At 43.7% G+C, this 16,407-nt stretch overlaps 2 protein-coding genes across 2 annotated transcripts; both read left to right on the forward strand.

Moving 5' to 3' along the window:
• Positions 1-9,316, forward strand: cnga4 (cyclic nucleotide gated channel subunit alpha 4; the record flags this gene model as incomplete). The annotated part of the gene is made up of 7 exons (XM_080478149.1): positions 1-152; positions 368-469; positions 562-668; positions 1,339-1,922; positions 3,008-3,253; positions 7,001-7,166; positions 8,628-9,316. 7 exons carry the CDS (start codon positions 1-3, stop codon positions 9,314-9,316), a joined length of 2,046 nt encoding a protein of 681 aa, XP_080334275.1.
• A 1,044-nt stretch (positions 9,317-10,360) lies between these two features.
• cfap45 (cilia and flagella associated protein 45) lies at positions 10,361-14,643 on the forward strand. Its single transcript, XM_080478758.1, has 12 exons — positions 10,361-10,488; positions 10,560-10,673; positions 11,929-12,035; positions 12,399-12,543; positions 12,646-12,816; positions 12,895-13,073; positions 13,178-13,307; positions 13,419-13,565; positions 13,646-13,759; positions 13,834-14,027; positions 14,118-14,342; positions 14,412-14,643. The coding sequence occupies exons 1-12, from the start codon at positions 10,486-10,488 to the stop codon at positions 14,476-14,478; spliced, it is 1,596 nt and encodes a 531-aa protein (XP_080334884.1). The 5' UTR covers positions 10,361-10,485; the 3' UTR covers positions 14,479-14,643.
• Positions 14,644-16,407: the final 1,764 nt, after the last annotated feature.

A 16,407-nucleotide genomic window follows, 5' to 3' on the forward strand; every position in this document is an offset into this window, starting at 1 on the left:
ATGGATAAAGCAGGTCCTGTTACTGCTGAAAGGAACCAGTGGCAGAGGCTGTTCAGGTGGCATCGAGGGCAGAAAGTCGACGATGCAGGGGAGGAGGGCACCAAGGATGGAGGGAAACAGAACTCCTTCCTGAGACTGGTGCTGAACTTCAAGTGAGTACATCCAAAAATGACCTCAACAGTTTTCTTCAGACAACTTATTAAGCAATTGATATGATTCGCTTGCGTCAAGTTTGACAGAATTCCTCAAAACCACAGCAACAATTCACTTTAAAAAAGAAGGAAACAAAGCTCTTTGTTTTGTGTATTTCCTGCGAACGTGATTAACGTCTCCCAGTTCATCTCCTTCCTCCCGATCTGCTTCCCAGCTGGACACGCTGGGTGCTCGATCCAGCAGACAACTTTTATTATGTTTGGCTGCAGGGCATGCTGGTCCCCATCATCTACAACTGGGTCATCATCATTTTAAGGTCAGCATTTTATTGGTCTCAGATAGTGTTTAAACGTCTCACTATTTCATGTTCTTTCAGAGTAGAGAGGGTTTTGACCATGTTTTTTGCAGGACTTGCTTCACTGACATCGCACTGAGCTACCTTCCTGTGTGGCTCACGCTCGACTACCTGTCTGACCTCATGTACATAATAGACATGATCATCACGCTTCACTCAGGTGAAACACCTTCATGAGAATCACTCAAATTAATCTTTATTTTTTATAATGCACATGAAATGAGCAATATGAAGATAAAAATTGAGGTGTTCACAGATCTCAACACATATCCCAAATACTGTCGTCCCAATCACCATTTTATATGTTTTGATTAATGATAATATCAAAACACTAATATTTTCTTTAAATGTTAGGCCTGTTGTGTGGTTAGATCAGGGGTTCAAACACCAGGCCTGTGGGCCAAAACGCCGGCCATCCAGAGTAGCTGACAGAACATAATAGTCAGGCCTGAGCTGAGATATCAATGACGTTTTAAAAGTTTTAAAAAGTTTAAGAAAAATACAAAATAATCTAAAATGTGGGTTTTTAGCTCTTTGGTTTTTCTGAGCGCTCAAGGCCGTTGATCATTAGACTTGATCTATTTTAAATAATGTCTCTTCTCAGCTGCAAAGATCTTTTCCAAGCAGAGAGGTTACTTTGCAGCTTGTTCAACCCACCGCCACTTGAGGTATTAGAAGATAAGAACACTTGAAGCACTGCTTCCCTACCTCTAGTGTGAACATTCCCAGTCAGATGCATTTATTACTTCTGGGTAGTTTAAGTGTGGACTGTGACCGTGTGTGTCAAGTCCTTTTTCATGTGTTTCAAATCCTTTTCCAAACATTTTCAGGTTACTTGGATCAGGGCATCCTGATTAAAGACCTGAGTTGCTTGAAGACTCGTTACCTGCACTCTAAAGGTTTCCTAAGAGACCTGGCCTCCTTGCTGCCCACCGACTTCCTCTATTTTGCTTTTGGCATCCAAACCCCCCTGGTGAGGATCAACCGGCTCCTGCGCACGCCGCGACTCAGCGAGGCGCTGGATCGCATGGAGACGAGGACGTCCTACCCCAACACCTTCCGCATCTCCAAGCTGATGATCTACATCTTCGTGCTGATCCACTGGAATGCCTGTCTCTACTTCGCACTGTCCAACTACATTGGCTTCGGGAGCGACCCCTGGGTTTACCCCAACACCACCAACCCACAGTTTGCCTCCATGCGGCGGCAGTACTTTTACTGCTTCTGGTTCTCCGCCCAGATTTTCACCACAGTTGGAGACACCCCTCTGCCCCACAGGGAGGAGGAGTACCTGTTTATGATTGCTGACCTGCTCATTGCTGTGCTGGTGTTTGCATCGATTGTTGGCAATGTTGGCAACGTCATCACAAGCCTCAGGGACCGTGATAATGTCTTCTTCCCCAATCATGAACTGGTAAGTTGTCTGACTGGCAGGATTAAGGAAACATAATGGAATCAAAGAACTGAGACGTAGCAATCAGCCATAACATTAGGACTAATATTGTGTAGCTCTGCCTTTGCTGCCCCGGCCCTCTGAGAGCAGAAGATCCTCTAAGTCTGACAAGCTGTGAGATGGTTTTTTACATGGATGGAGCTTGTTTGTCTCACACGGACCAGGGCATCCACCTTTAGCGCTGTTTGACCGGTCCTCAGGGTGCCACTGTGAACATTCCTGTTATTACTGGCTTTATTACATTATTGGTGGGGTGTAGCAGCTTGGCTAGCAGAGCTAACATTTTGGTGTTTCACATTGGAAAAAAAGATGGTTGATGAAAAAAGATATTTTTTATGTTTTTTTTACTGAACCTGGAATTTAGACAAATATTATGATTTCCAGACAGAGACTAGGATTCTGGGAAAAGTGATCCAGAGCAACAGTAGCTCCTAAAAAATGTTTTAAAAAATCATTCTTTTTGAGTGAAACTCAAGTCAAGTTAATTCTCGGCCCTCAATAGTAGGGATCATTTTTGAGGAAAACTAGCACTTCCTATAGATACTTCAGTCATTGGATCAAGGTTTGGGGAATTTGGAGCTCAGGCCAACATTAGTGAACCATGTTTGCTTCATGTTATGGTGTGACAGAGCCCACTGCCACCAAGGGATTTGGATTCTAGGTTGTACATGGCCTGTAACAATGAGCTAGAGAGCAATCATCATCCACATGGAGGGCAGGACCCACACTCCCCCAAGCATGGCACGGCCTCGGACCGCTTGCTTTCTACCCATAGTGCAACCTGGTGCTTTAGGCTCACCATCCACTTGCTGTTAACAGAAACGTGATTCACCACAGCAGCCGACCTCGTCCCATCGCTCCGTGGTCCAGTTCTGATTCTCAGATAACTGATTTAGCTCTTTCAGCAATGGCAAGGTGTCAACATTGGCAGGCACCCACTGGTACTTCTGATGGACTCTAACCACTGCAGACCAGTGACCAGGGGTCATCCTGTTCCTGCTGATCGGTGTTATCGCCAATGACACTCTCTTTTCTTCCTCTCTCAGGTGAAGGCATACCTGCGTAGCCACCACATTAGCAAGGAACTTCGACAGCGAATCGACAACTGGTACCAGCATCTTCACATTAACAAGAAGATCATGCGGGAGAATGAAATCCTGCAGCAGCTGCCTGTGCACATGAGGACAGAGATTGCTGTCAGCGTTCACCTTTCCATCCTGTCCAAAGTCACCATCTTCCAGAGCTGTGAGAAGAGTCTGCTGGAGGAGCTGGTTCTCAAACTCACACCACAGGTCAGGGCAGACAGACTGTAGTGGGCTAATGGTGAACGAGAATACACCACAGACACACTGTCAAACACAGGGACGGATAATGTCTCACTTTCCTTCAATAGGAAAGTGAGACATTATCAGAGTGATACCTGTTATAGGAACACTGAATACTACTACTACTACTACTACTACTAATAATAATAATAATTATAATAATAGTAAAAATACTACTACTACTACTACTAATAATAATAATACAAATACTACTACTACTACTACTACTAATAATAGTAAAAATAATAATAATACCAATAATGATAATACAAATAATACTACTACTAATAATAATATTATCAATAATAATACATTTTATTTCAAGGTGCCTTTCTTGGCACTCAAGGACACCGTACAATCGGTTGGAGCAGTGCATTAAAACAGTAAAGTTTTGAACAAAGTGTTTTGACTTGAGATTTGAAGTGTTGGAATGAGTCCAGGTTTCTCAGTTGATGAGGTAATGAGTTCCAGAGATGAGGAGCAGAGTGGCTGAAAGCTCCTCGTGGTGGAGAGACGGGTGGAGAAGTAGAGTGGCTGAAAGCTCCTCATGGTGGAGGGACGGGTGGAGGAGCAGAGCTGCTGAATGGAGGACGAGCTGATGGAGGACTGGAGTGATATGGTGGTGGGAGTAGCTGATGGAGGACTGGAGTGATGTGATGGGTGGAGGAGCTGATTGAGGACTGGGGCTGATGGAGGACAGGAATGATGTGATGGGTGGAGGAGCTGATGGAGGACTTGAGTGATGTGGTGGTGGGAGGAGCTGATGGAGGACTGGAGTGATGTGATGGGTGGAGGAGCTGATTGAGGACTGGGGCTGATGGAGGACAGGAATGATGTGATGGGTGGAGGAGCTGATGGAGGACTTGAGTGATGTGGTGGTGGGAGGAGCTGATGGAGGACTGGAGTGATGTGATGGGTGGAGGAGCTGATGGAGGACTGGGGCTGATGGAGGACAGGAATGATGTGATGGGTGGAGGAGCTGATGGAGGACTTGAGTGATGTGGTGAGTGGAGGAGCTGATGGAGGACTGGAGTGATGTGGTGGGTGAATGAGCTGATGGAGGACTGGAGTGATGTCATGGGTGGAGGAGCTGATGGAGGACTTGAGTGATGTGGTGGGTGGAGGAGCTGATGGAGGACTGGAGTGATGTGATGGGTGGATGAGCTGATGGAGGAATGGAGTGATGTCGTGGGTGGATAAGCTGATGGACGACTGGAGTGATGTCGTGGGTGGAGGAGCTGATAGAGGACTTGAGTTGATGAGCACAGGAGTGATGTGATGGGTGGAGAAGCTGATGGAGGACACGAGTGATGTGGTGGGTGGACGAGCTGATGGAGGACACGAGTGATCTGGTGGGTGGAGGAGCTGATGGAGGACTGGAGTGATGTCGTGGGTGAAGGAGCTGATAGAGGACTGGAGCTGATGGAGGACTGGAGTGATTTGGTGGGTGGAGGAGCTGATGGAGAAGTTGAATGAGGTGGTGGGTGGAGGAGCTGATGGAGGACTGGAGCTGATGAGGACAGGAGTGATGTGATTGGTGGAGAAGCTGATGGAGGACTGGAGCTGATCTGGTGGGTGGACGAGCTGATGGAGGACACGAGTGATGTGGTTGGTGGATGAGCTGATGGAGGACTGGAATGATGTGGTGGTCCAGACAGGCAGGAAGTGGAGAGAGTGTTTCAATAATCCAGACAGAAAGTGGAGAGAGCTACAATAATCCAGACAAGAAGTGACGAGGCTGTGGACTAAGATGACGGCAGTGTGGGGGTGGGGGAGGGGCGGAAACGATTGATGTTTCATAGATGGAAGTAGGCAGACCGGGGAACGTTATTGATGTGACACTTGAATTATAGATGCCAAGTCAGAGCTTAAAGTCACAGAGGTGCTTCACTGGGATTGTTATCCAGCGAGTCCAAGTCAGTCACAACACACATATGTGTGTGTGTGTGTGTGTGTGTGTGTGTGTGTGTGTGTGTGTGTGTGTGTGTGTGTGTGTGTGTGTGTGTGTGTGTCTCTCAAATGTCTGTTATTTGACTGTAGGAGGAAACTGGATTATACAGGCAAAACCCACACATGCAGAGAAACAACATGCAAACTAGACTCAGTCACCCTGACTGCTCTGGAACCAGTTCCCCTCACACATTCTTCTTCCTGGGATGAAGTCAGGGTTATCATATATAAGCAGTTTTAGTTCACATTTTTTCTGTGTAGTTTGGAACTTCTTAGGTCATTTTGTCAAACACATTTTATTTCAGGAGCCAAATTTCATCTTGAGCAGTAAAATAGTTCCATAACAACCATTAAATTTAAACTCGAACTTTATTTTCTTTGTGCAGCTATACCTGATGGAAATGTCTACATTTCTGCAAAACAAAACAATTCCTGTTGAAAATAAGTACGATGGCAACATAAGGCCAATTTTAATGGTGCTTCTGGTGCAAGTCACAGTGAAATGTCCACAAGACGTCTCCTGAGCTGTTTTTACCAGACGCCCCCTGACAGCATGGCGTGGCAGCTACTTTGCTCACCATCAGGTCACTACCTTAAGGCATCATCAACAATATGAGCTCAGGTCGAGTGTGGAAGAGTCACAGTGACGCTATCAGATGAATTAACAGAGAGGGTAAGTGGTAGCACTGGGCCACGGCCTGACTCGTCCTTCTGTCAGAGCAGGAGTGTAAAATCCTGCTATTCTCACTGCTCCGACACGTCCCAGGGTCGGGCTTTCTGCACGGCTCACTGAGGACACATGCTGTGGATTGTGAAGTACTGGAGCGGAGAACTTGAATTTGTACAATGAAAAAATGAAGAGACATCACAGACAGAACCAACGGACCTTTGCACTGCCTGCCATCACACAAACCCTCCGACCGGAACCACCAAGCAAAATAACCGGCAGCAGCACCGGACTCATTGATAAACTATCAAAGCAATAAATAAATAAATAAATAGATACATAGATAAATAAATAAATAACGAGACAACTAGATAAATAAATAAATAAATTAATAAATAAATAGATATATAAATAAATAAATAGACAAATAGTTACATAGATAGATAAATAGATTAATAAATAAATAAATAGATACATAGATAAATAAATAAATAAATAGATAAATAAATAGATACATAGATAACTAGATAAATAAATAGATACATAGATAAATAAATAAATAACTAGACAACTAGATAAATAAATAAATTAATAAATAAATAAATAGATATATAAATAAATAAATAAATAGACAAATAGTTACATAGATAGATAAATAAATAATAAATAAATAAATAGATACATAGATAAATAAATAAATAAATAGATAAATAAATAGACAAATAGATACATAGATAACTAGATAAATAAATAGATACATAGATAAATAAATAACTAGACAACTAGATAAATAAATAAACAAACAAATAGATTATAAATAAATAGATACATAGATAAATAAATAAATAGACAAATTGATACATAGATAAATAAATAGATTAATGGATAAATAGATAAATAAATAGATAAATAGACAAATAGATACATAAATAAATAAATAAATAGATTAATAGATAAATAAATAAATAGATTGATAAATAAATAGACAAATAGATACATTGATAAATAAATAAATAGATAAATAAATGGATACAAATAAATAAGTAAATAGATATAAATAGATATAAATAAATAAATAAATCGGGTCTGTCTTGCAGGTGTTCAGTCCAGGAGAGTACGTGTGCAGGAAAGGGGACGTGGGACATGAAATGTACATCATCAAAGACGGAAAACTGGCAGTTGTAGCAGATGACGGGGTGACGGAGTTTGCCGTGCTGAGCGGGGGGAATTTCTTTGGGGAAATTAGTATTCTTAACATCAAAGGTAAGTCCTTCGCACATGTTCTCACAACGTCTATTTATCGCAGGAGATGAAGACGTGTCGTTGGAAAGAAACAGACAGATCTTTGACTCGGTGTTGTGAATAGCTGCAGTCGAGAAGCTTTTTTTATTTTACTTTGAAAGTCAGGAATATTAGTACCCACAGTTTAACAGTGTTGGTTGCTGCAGCAAAGCCAGAAAGCTGACGTAATAAGAAAGGTTCATTCATACTGCAGATTTCTGAACATCGTTACGAAATGCATGTATGCCAGAAGAAAAACAGAGTAACAGACCGCTGAATGATTTTAAGATGCTTAAGAGTTGACAAGAGGCACAATTAGACGTTTTTATCGTCATTGAAGAACGACGATTCCCACTGAGAAGGAGGATTTAATGCGGCTGTGGTCTGAGAGCAGGTTATCTTCCAGTGCCAGGATTAATGGTTCGACTGCCATTTTCACCTCTGAATCAAGAGTTTCTCCCAGTGGTCACTTCCTCCTCACTCTGAAAGACCTGACTCAGCAGTTTGCATGAGCAGTGAATTCAGCTGTGGATCAGTCTCCCACTGCCTCCCATCATGCACAGGATCTCACATCCAAGTTTCCCCACAAGCCCAGAAGCAGTGAAGATTGATTAGTTCACTGGACTAATCGATCTTACTTTATTGTGCTTTACTACCGTTTATATTTCTTTGCGGGAAGCATCATGTGGTGATGTTACATAACTGACATGCCCACTAAAGTCCTATAGAGGGTCGTAACGTGACATTCCCTCTACATCAGGGCTGTCAAACATAAGGCTCGTGGGCGAGAGGCTCCAATCAGCCAAAGCACCGAGCAAATGGGAAAACATGTCAAAGAAAACATTGATTTTTAAAAAAAAGGAATGTCCTAACAACACTGAGACGCGAGCTGAGATATCGGTGACGCTGCCCTGAAAGAGAGCAAGCTCGGTGCTCGCAATCTAGAACATATCTAAAACATTCTTTGTGCATGTTTTTTGGACATTTCACTATATTTTGCGTCTTTAAAGTCAGCTTTATGTTGAAATTGTTGTCATTTTTGTTTATAATTGTTTGGACTTTAGTGAGAATCGAGACTTTTCATCATGTAAACAAAGAAAAATGTTAAAGTTTAAATGTAAAGGTTATTACGGCACAGTTTTACCTGTCCGCTGTGTGAAACTATGCAGTATGTGGCCCCTGAACTGAAATGTGTTTGACACCCCTATAGAAGTTTGGCACTATAGAAGTAACAAATGTAGTCAAAAGTGAAAGATCAGACTTTGTCACAAACAATAAGCAGTCACATGGACTGAAACAGGATCAAATTGAAGATTGTAACAGGAAAAGCCTTACATATTATGTGAATTAGTGACATCATCCCCTAACAGTTTGTGTTACACCTTTGCCTTTGGCTTGCAAGTATCGTTTGAAGTTCAAACTGAATTCCCTGTTTTCCTGCAGGAAATAAGTCTGGCAATCGTCGCACGGCCAACATCCGGAGCATCGGCTACTCTGACCTGTTCAGCCTGTCCAAAGAAGACCTGACAGACGTGCTGTCCGAGTTCCCTGCAGCCAAACGTCACCTGGAGGAGAAGGGCAGACAGATCCTCATCAAGATGGGCATGTTGGAGGAGAACGGGGAGGCGGTGGAGGCGACGGTGGAGAAAGTGGACGCCAAGATAGGGAGGCTGGAGAACAACTTGGAGGTCCTGCAGACCAAACTGGCTCGACTGATGGTGGAGTTAGAGTCCAGCAGCCGGAAGATGCAGGCCAGGGTGGAGCAGCTGGAGGTGGAGGTGGCAGCATTGTTGGCACTGCCAGATGACGGGCAGGAAGAGGGCAGGGCACAAGGAAGAGGGGAAGGGGTCGGAGGAGAGGTAGAGTGGGAGCGAGAAGAGGCCGAGGGAGAGGAAGAGGAAGAGGAAGGTGTTAGTGATAAGATGGATAAAGAAGGACGGGGAGACGATGGACATGAGGTGACCAAAGAGGGAGATGGTGAGAGCACAAAAAGTACAAAGGAGGATGTCGAAAGGACGATTGAGAAAGATAACTCAGGGCTGAAGAAGGAAAATATAAAAGCAGAGGAAGGAGAGAATGGAGATGAGAGACCCGGGAAAGGAGATGGTGCTGAGATTCAACCTAAAGATTAGAAAAAGGAGAAACAATCAGAGGACGGTAGAGAAACGTTGAAAACGATTCCAATAAAAAAGATGATGGGCAGGGAGAGTGAGAAAAAAAAGTCACCAAAAAAATGGTGATTAAAAAAAGTTTGAAGTTCATTTTGTGTGTAGATCGTAAAAGCAGATCCTGGAAGCCTATTTGTATATATTAGTGTTATTCACGGTTTCGCCTCCAGATGGCAGCATTGTATTACTCACGTCTCTCCTATAAACTTGTTAAGGGACTTTACAAGCTTCCGTCCCGTTAATTGCAAAATGCACGAAAACAATTATAAATTAATTACAAGGTTCTGAATGAATTTCACCAAACTGTGACGAGGGATTATTGAATTTGTTGAATCTTATTTGGAATCAGAAATACTCTATTCATTTTTGGGGGGAAATTCTTGTAACCTAGCTCGACACAGAATGAATAGAATAGAAGTTGAAGTAATCAATATTGCAGAATCAAGGTAAATAAGTAATATTAAATGAAATACTAATATATACAGGGCTAAGCTGGTGTAAGCATGGCAGAGTAGGATTAACAGGCAAACACAACAATCGCGATTTACAAGGAGGACTTATTGCCACAGAAATGAAGGATCTCCGGTGGCGCTGATGTGCACTTTGGTGGAATGAGTCTTTAACAATTTCAGTTAATACATTATTATTATAGATTATTCGTAGGCTGAACCACCGAATAAAGACTTGTGTGCATCACAAAATCCTTTAACCCTAGTTCATTCAAGTCGCTTGGTGTCTATTACTCTTGTTTCGTGTCATTTAGCAGCTGTGTTAATCATAAACCATGTTCTGGCAGAAAGGTGGTCACAGCGGGACTCGAACCTGCGACCTCCTGGTCCGTTTACAGTTCTAATCCCCAATACCCTCTTGAGTTCTGTCATACATGAAACATAGAGAAATTAATGGATAAATAAATTAATTCTTCCCGACTTCGCTGTCCTCTGGGTTTGTTCGCTATACAAAAATACATTTAAAAAGTTTAAAACCGGAAACAACTCTTCTGGCCCCGCCCCACGTTTGTTCCCATGGCAACAATCAACAAACCGTGTCACCCTGGAAAACCGTGCAGCCGTCGTTCTGGTGAATTTATTGAAGTGAATACTGCGCACTGGTGAACACTGCTGAGCGGAACGATGGTGAGTTGGAACGGTTTGGTCACGTTGCGCCACTTGACGTCGAAATACTTCATCGGTAATGATCCCGACAGAGACGCGGCGGATCCGGCTCCACGTCCTCCAGAACCACGTCTTTACCCGGCCGGTACCGGACGATTGCACCGAACTCTCACGTGGATGAAAACCTGTTCGGGGACCCGGACCCGGTAACAACACTTCCGGTCCTTGTTGTGATGTGGTTTATAAAGCCACCGAATTTAAGTTAATTAAAGAATGATGAAGAGCCGTGTGTGTGTGTGTGTGTGTGTGTGTGTGTGTGTGTGTGTGTGTGTGTGTGTGTGTGTGTGTGTGTGTGTGTGTGTGTGTGTTTAAATATGTTTAATGTTTAATGAAAAATAAGACCAAAAAACCCCCCACCCACAGAGAAGGAACTGTTTACCCCCCTCCCCAGAGGAAAGCCAGGATGACCAGGATAGAAGGAACTGTTTACCCCCCTCCCCAGAGGAAAGCCAGGATGACCAGGATAGAAGGAACTGTTTACCCCCCCTCCCCAGAGGAAAGCCAGGATGACCAGGATAGAAGGAACTGTTTACCCCCCTCCCCAGAGGAAAGCCAGGATGACCAGGATAGAAGGAACTGTTTACCCCCCCTCCCCAGAGGAAAGCCAGGATGACCAGGATAGAAGGAACTGTTTACCCCCCCTCCCCAGAGGAAAGCCAGGATGACCAGGATAGAAGGAACTGTTTACCCCCCCTCCCCAGAGGAAAGCCAGGATGACCAGGATAGAAGGAACTGTTTACCCCCCTCCCCAGAGGAAAGCCAGGATGACCAGGATAGAAGGAACTGTTTACCCCCCCTCCCCAGAGGAAAGCCAGGATGACCAGGATAGAAGGAACTGTTTACCCCCCCTCCCCAGAGGAAAGCCAGGATGACCAGGATAGAAGGAACTGGCCTCAGTCACAACACAGAATGTAGATAAATCACTTTCTTTATTTACATGCTGACATGTTTACATTGATTCACAGCAAAGTTATAACATTTTCACATATTGCTCCTTTCCTCACAGAAATGACAGCACAGGGTCCCATCTGGCTGCTCTCTCAATTGGGAGGTCGCAAGTTTGATTCCCTACCTGTCCACATGTCAAATGGATTTCACTTAATATTCACTCTTCAGCTGCTTGAGCAGTCCCAAAGCACTTCACATTGTCAATCACATTCACCCATTGAAAGACATTGACACACCAGCAGAGGCGGCTGCCACTCATGCAAGGCGCCTCGTCCTTCCATTGGGAGCAATTAGAGGTTCAGTGCCTTGCTCAAGAACACTTTGACGTGCGGACAGGGGAAGATGGGGAATTGAATCAGCAACCTTCCGTTTGAAAAACAGCCAATCTACCAACGGTCCATGAGACATATTATCTGCAAAATGTGACAGTTTTCCTTGATGACTCTTGTCCAGGTGGGGACACGGGGACACTCAGGTCCTCAGGAAAAGGTGAGATCTCAGAGGAACATAGAAGGAGAGACGATTCAAATCATCACCAAAGACCTGATCCGGAACCTCAGGTAGGATCGATCCGTCTGTGGGTTTTGAAGAGCACCTGTCAACAGACACAATTAAATAATTAGCTCCAAATGTAAAAAGTAATTGTCTCAGTGAGATTCTAAATGTCCAGTGTGAGGACAGTCTGCCTGCTTTACGCTCTGTCTTATTTGGGAACCAGAGGGAATCAATCACTCCAAAGTCAAACAGGAAGCTGCTTCCACTCTGTGGTATGAGTCGCCATGGCGAATCAGTCAGGACAACTTACTTCCTGATTTTTAATCAAATGCATTCTTTTTCCCTGGTTGGCTTTTGCCCTTTTTCTTCTCGTTTTGAGTCTTTTATTGTTTCTATTTCTGTAAGTGAAGTTGAGTTGATTCTGCCAGGGTCCCGTCGAAGGATCCTTCAGGACCGTCCCTCATTCTGCCACGTGCTCAGTTTGAACGGATGACCTCTGCGTCCGGCGTCCTCACCAAAGAAGAGAGGGAAGCCAGAAAGAAGGCTTACCAGATAAAGAAAGAAGAGAAACTCGTAAGAAACATGACCCTCTTCTGAAAAGCAGTGATATCTGAGTCTCAGATTAAATATAAAACGACGAGCGTTTCACTGTTTTTGATCCGTCTCTTCGCCCAGAAAGCCTCGGAGGAAAAGAAGAATCTGATCCTTAACGTGGACCGGTGGCGCAGGGAGAAGCCGGTGCTGACTGAGCTGGAGCTCGAGGCCCGCGACAGAGCTCAGCGTTTGGTGGATCGGTCCAACGCTTTAAGAATGGAGCAAGAGGACGAGATCAAACAACTCAACCAGGTAAGACGCAGCTGCTGAAATGCAGTTTAAAACCTTAGAGAAGAGCGCGAGCCCCCTAAGCATGTGTGTTTCGCTCAGTTGATTCTAGGAGCTCAATGTCAAGCCGTTCGCGACCTCCAGATCCAAGAAAAGAAAATGACCCAGGAGGAGATGGCTGCGGAGGAGAGGCGTCTGGATGCCATGATGGAGGAGGAGCGCCGCAAAGCCGTGGACACTATAGACAAGATTGATGAGCTGCGCAAACAGCAGCGGATCAGGTGCAAGACACACTCAGGAAAACCCCTGAGACATCTGTCATATTTAATATATGACTGATGAGCAGAGAGCATTTCTGAGTACGGTATTATGTGTTTCGTTGCAGAGGAATGCAGCATATTTATGACCAGATCCAGCAGCACCAGGTGGAGAAGCAAGTGCAAGATGAAATGAAAGACCAAGAGAGACAGCAGTTCAGAGACAAACTGGAAGAAATGAACCTGGAGGACTTTAGGGTAGGTTGAACGAAACTGAGACAGTGCCAATATGCAAATTGATAAATGTGCTAAATACTGTACAGTGGCTTTGGGTTGAGTTTTCCTCTGTGACTGTTCGTCTTCTTCCAGGCCCTGGAGAGGAAACGAGAGGAGCAACAGCTTCTGCAGGAGGAGATCATGCGCATCAATGCTGAGACCATGCACGCCAAGGAGCAAAGGAAGGAGCAGGAGAGGCTGGCTGACTGGAGAGATATGGAATACATCCAAAAGAAAATGGTCAGAGGAAAACCAATCTGACCTTATAACCACGGAGTGTTTTCTCATGTTTTCTTTATGCTTACATTTCATTTCTACAGGAACGGGAGGCCGAATATGAAGCAGAGCAAAAGCGAATTAAGAAGGAGAAAGATTTGGAAATCGCTCAACTCCGAGCCCAGCAAGAAAGAGCAAAGGACTACAAGGCAGAGCAGGTCAGGAACCATCCCAGAGGAGGACTTCAGACGGTCACCAATGTAAAATCTTTAACGTGTGTGTGGTTTTGAAGGATGAGCTTCGCGCTCGGAGGAACCAAGAAGCTATGGAAAGAGAATGGAGAAGAAATGAGAAAGAGAGAGCCACCAAGAAAGCCCAGGAGGAAGCGATGCTGAGGGCGGCACGCTTGGAGCAGGTCCGTCACAAAGAGCACTGCCTGTCCACCCAGGCCGGGCGGGAAAGGGCCGAGTTCCACAGGGTGCTGAAGTAAGACTCGTCTCTGTGTTTGCAGCTGAATTTCACCTTTTCCATAAAAATTCAAAACGTTATTTGCAAGGTTCGGTGTCATCCACCCAGAGTGCAGCAGGCAGCGATCGTCAGAGAGAAGGAGCAGCAGGAGAGGCAGCGTCAGGACGCTCACCGTAACGTGCAGGCCATCCGGAAGCAGATGCAGGAGCGCGAGCTGTCGGCCGTAGCCAGGCGCCGGGAGTTCTTCATGGAGGCCGATCGGCTGAGAGAGGAGGCCCGGCTCAAGCAGCTGCGCCTTGATGAGATCAAAGAAAAGAAGCTGAAAGATCTCATGTGAGTTCTGGAGATTTGCCCACCAGTGAAATGACGGATCGGGTCTCACACGTCTGTTTCCGTTGGCAGGGCGACGGGACTCTCTGACAAATACTGCAGGGAGGTGAAAAGAAAGACTCGGGTCTGCTTGGTGTGATTCAGTCGTCACTGGATATATTGTCAAACACTTTTCCGTGGCCTTCGTCACTGTGTTGAAGCTAAAAAAACAAAAACACAAACAAGCAAAAAAAACATGTTTGCTTATTAACCTGAACCTGAATCATGTATCAATGAAACAATAAAGATTCACACTCAATGCTCAAAAAGTCAAGTGCACTTGGTAGCTGCAGCTCATCTACTGAATCATTCCGATCATTCCGATCAGAATGGGTTATGGTTATGGTTAGGGTTAGGGTTGGGGTATAGTTATGGTTATGGTTAGGGTATAGTTATGGTTATGGTTATGGTTATTGTTATTGTTAGCGTTATGTTATGGTTAGGGTATGGTTATTGTTATTGTTATGGTTATGTGGGGTTATGGTTATGATTATGTTATTGTTATGGTTATGTTATGGTTATGTTATGGTTAGGGTATGGTTATGGTTATGGTTATTGTTATTGTTATGGTTATGTTATGGTTATGTTATGGTTAGGGTATGGTTATGGTTATGGTTATTGTTATTGTTATGGTTATGTTATGGTTATGTTATGGTTAGGGTATGGTTATGGTTATTGTTATGGTTATTGTTATGGTTATGTGGGGTTATGGTTATGTTATGGTTAGGTTATGGTTATGGTTATTGTTATGGTTGTGGTTGTGGTTATGGTTATGGTTATGGTTATGGTTATGGTTATGTTATGGTTAGGTTATGGTTATGGTTATTGTTATGGTTATTGTTATGGTTATGTGGGGTTATGGTTATGATTATGTTATTGTTATGGTTGTGGTTATGGTTATGGTTATTGTTATTGTTATGGTTATGTTATGGTTATGTTATGGTTAGGGTATGGTTATGGTTATGGTTATGGTTATGGTTATTGTTATCGTTATGGTTATGTTATGGTTATGTTATGGTTAGGGTATGGTTATGGTTATTGTTATGGTTATTGTTATGGTTATGTGGGGTTATGGTTATGGTTATGTTATGGTTATGTTATGGTTAGGTTATGGTTATTGTTATGGTTATGGTTATGATTATGTTATTGTTGTGGTTGTGGTTATGGTTATGGTTATGGTTATGGTTATGGTTATTGTTATGGTTATGTTATGGTTAGGGTATGGTTATGGTTATTGTTATGGTTATTGTTTATGGTTATGTTATGGTTAGGGTATGGTTATGGTTATTGTTATTGTTATTGTTTATGGTTATGTGGGGTTATGGTTATGATTATGTTATTGTTATGGTTATGGTTATGGTTATGATTATGTTATGGTTATGGTTATGGTTATGGTTATGATTATGTTATTGTTATGGTTATGGTTATGGTTATGATTATGTTATGGTTATGGTTATGGTTATGGTTATGGTTATGGTTATGGTCAGGGTTAGGGTTAGGGCAGGGGTGTCCAAACTCGATGCTGGAGGGCCCCTGTCCTGCAGGTTTTAGTTCACTCCCTGCCTCCCTCATTGCAATCAAGTGTGCTGCAACTGGGGGGAGCTAAACCTGCAGGACTCAGGCCCTCCAGGACCCAGCTTGGACACCCCTGGGTTCATGTAAACAAGAGTGATATATGAGCACACATAGAAGAGTCCAACCCAGCCTCATAATATGGACCTAATATTCTTACAAATGAGTAATGAGTAACCATTGCACTTTCATATGCTGCTGTTTACTGGCAGGTAGGTGAAACCAACACACACACACACACGCACTCGCACACGCACACGCACACGCACACGCACACGCACACGCACACACACACACACACACACACACACACACACACACACACACACACACACACACACACACACACACACACACACACACACACACACACCTCTATCAGTAAGACAAAGGTTCAAACAAACGTCCTATTTCAGCCGATTGTAAAAAAAAAAATCATTACTTCCATAAAACTACA

The sequence above is a fragment of the Lipophrys pholis genome (assembly GCF_963383615.2).
Source record: "Lipophrys pholis genome assembly, chromosome: 13".
In the NCBI taxonomy this organism is placed as follows: Eukaryota; Metazoa; Chordata; class Actinopteri; order Blenniiformes; family Blenniidae; genus Lipophrys; species Lipophrys pholis.

Excerpts from the sequence above, each read along its gene's own strand:
- cfap45 (XM_080478758.1), top strand. Across the intron at positions 10,674-11,928 it reads TGTTCGGGGACCCGGACCCG|GTGGGGACACGGGGACACTC; the intron begins GTAACAACACTT and ends ACTCTTGTCCAG. Across the intron at positions 13,760-13,833 it reads AGGACTACAAGGCAGAGCAG|GATGAGCTTCGCGCTCGGAG; the intron begins GTCAGGAACCAT and ends GTGGTTTTGAAG.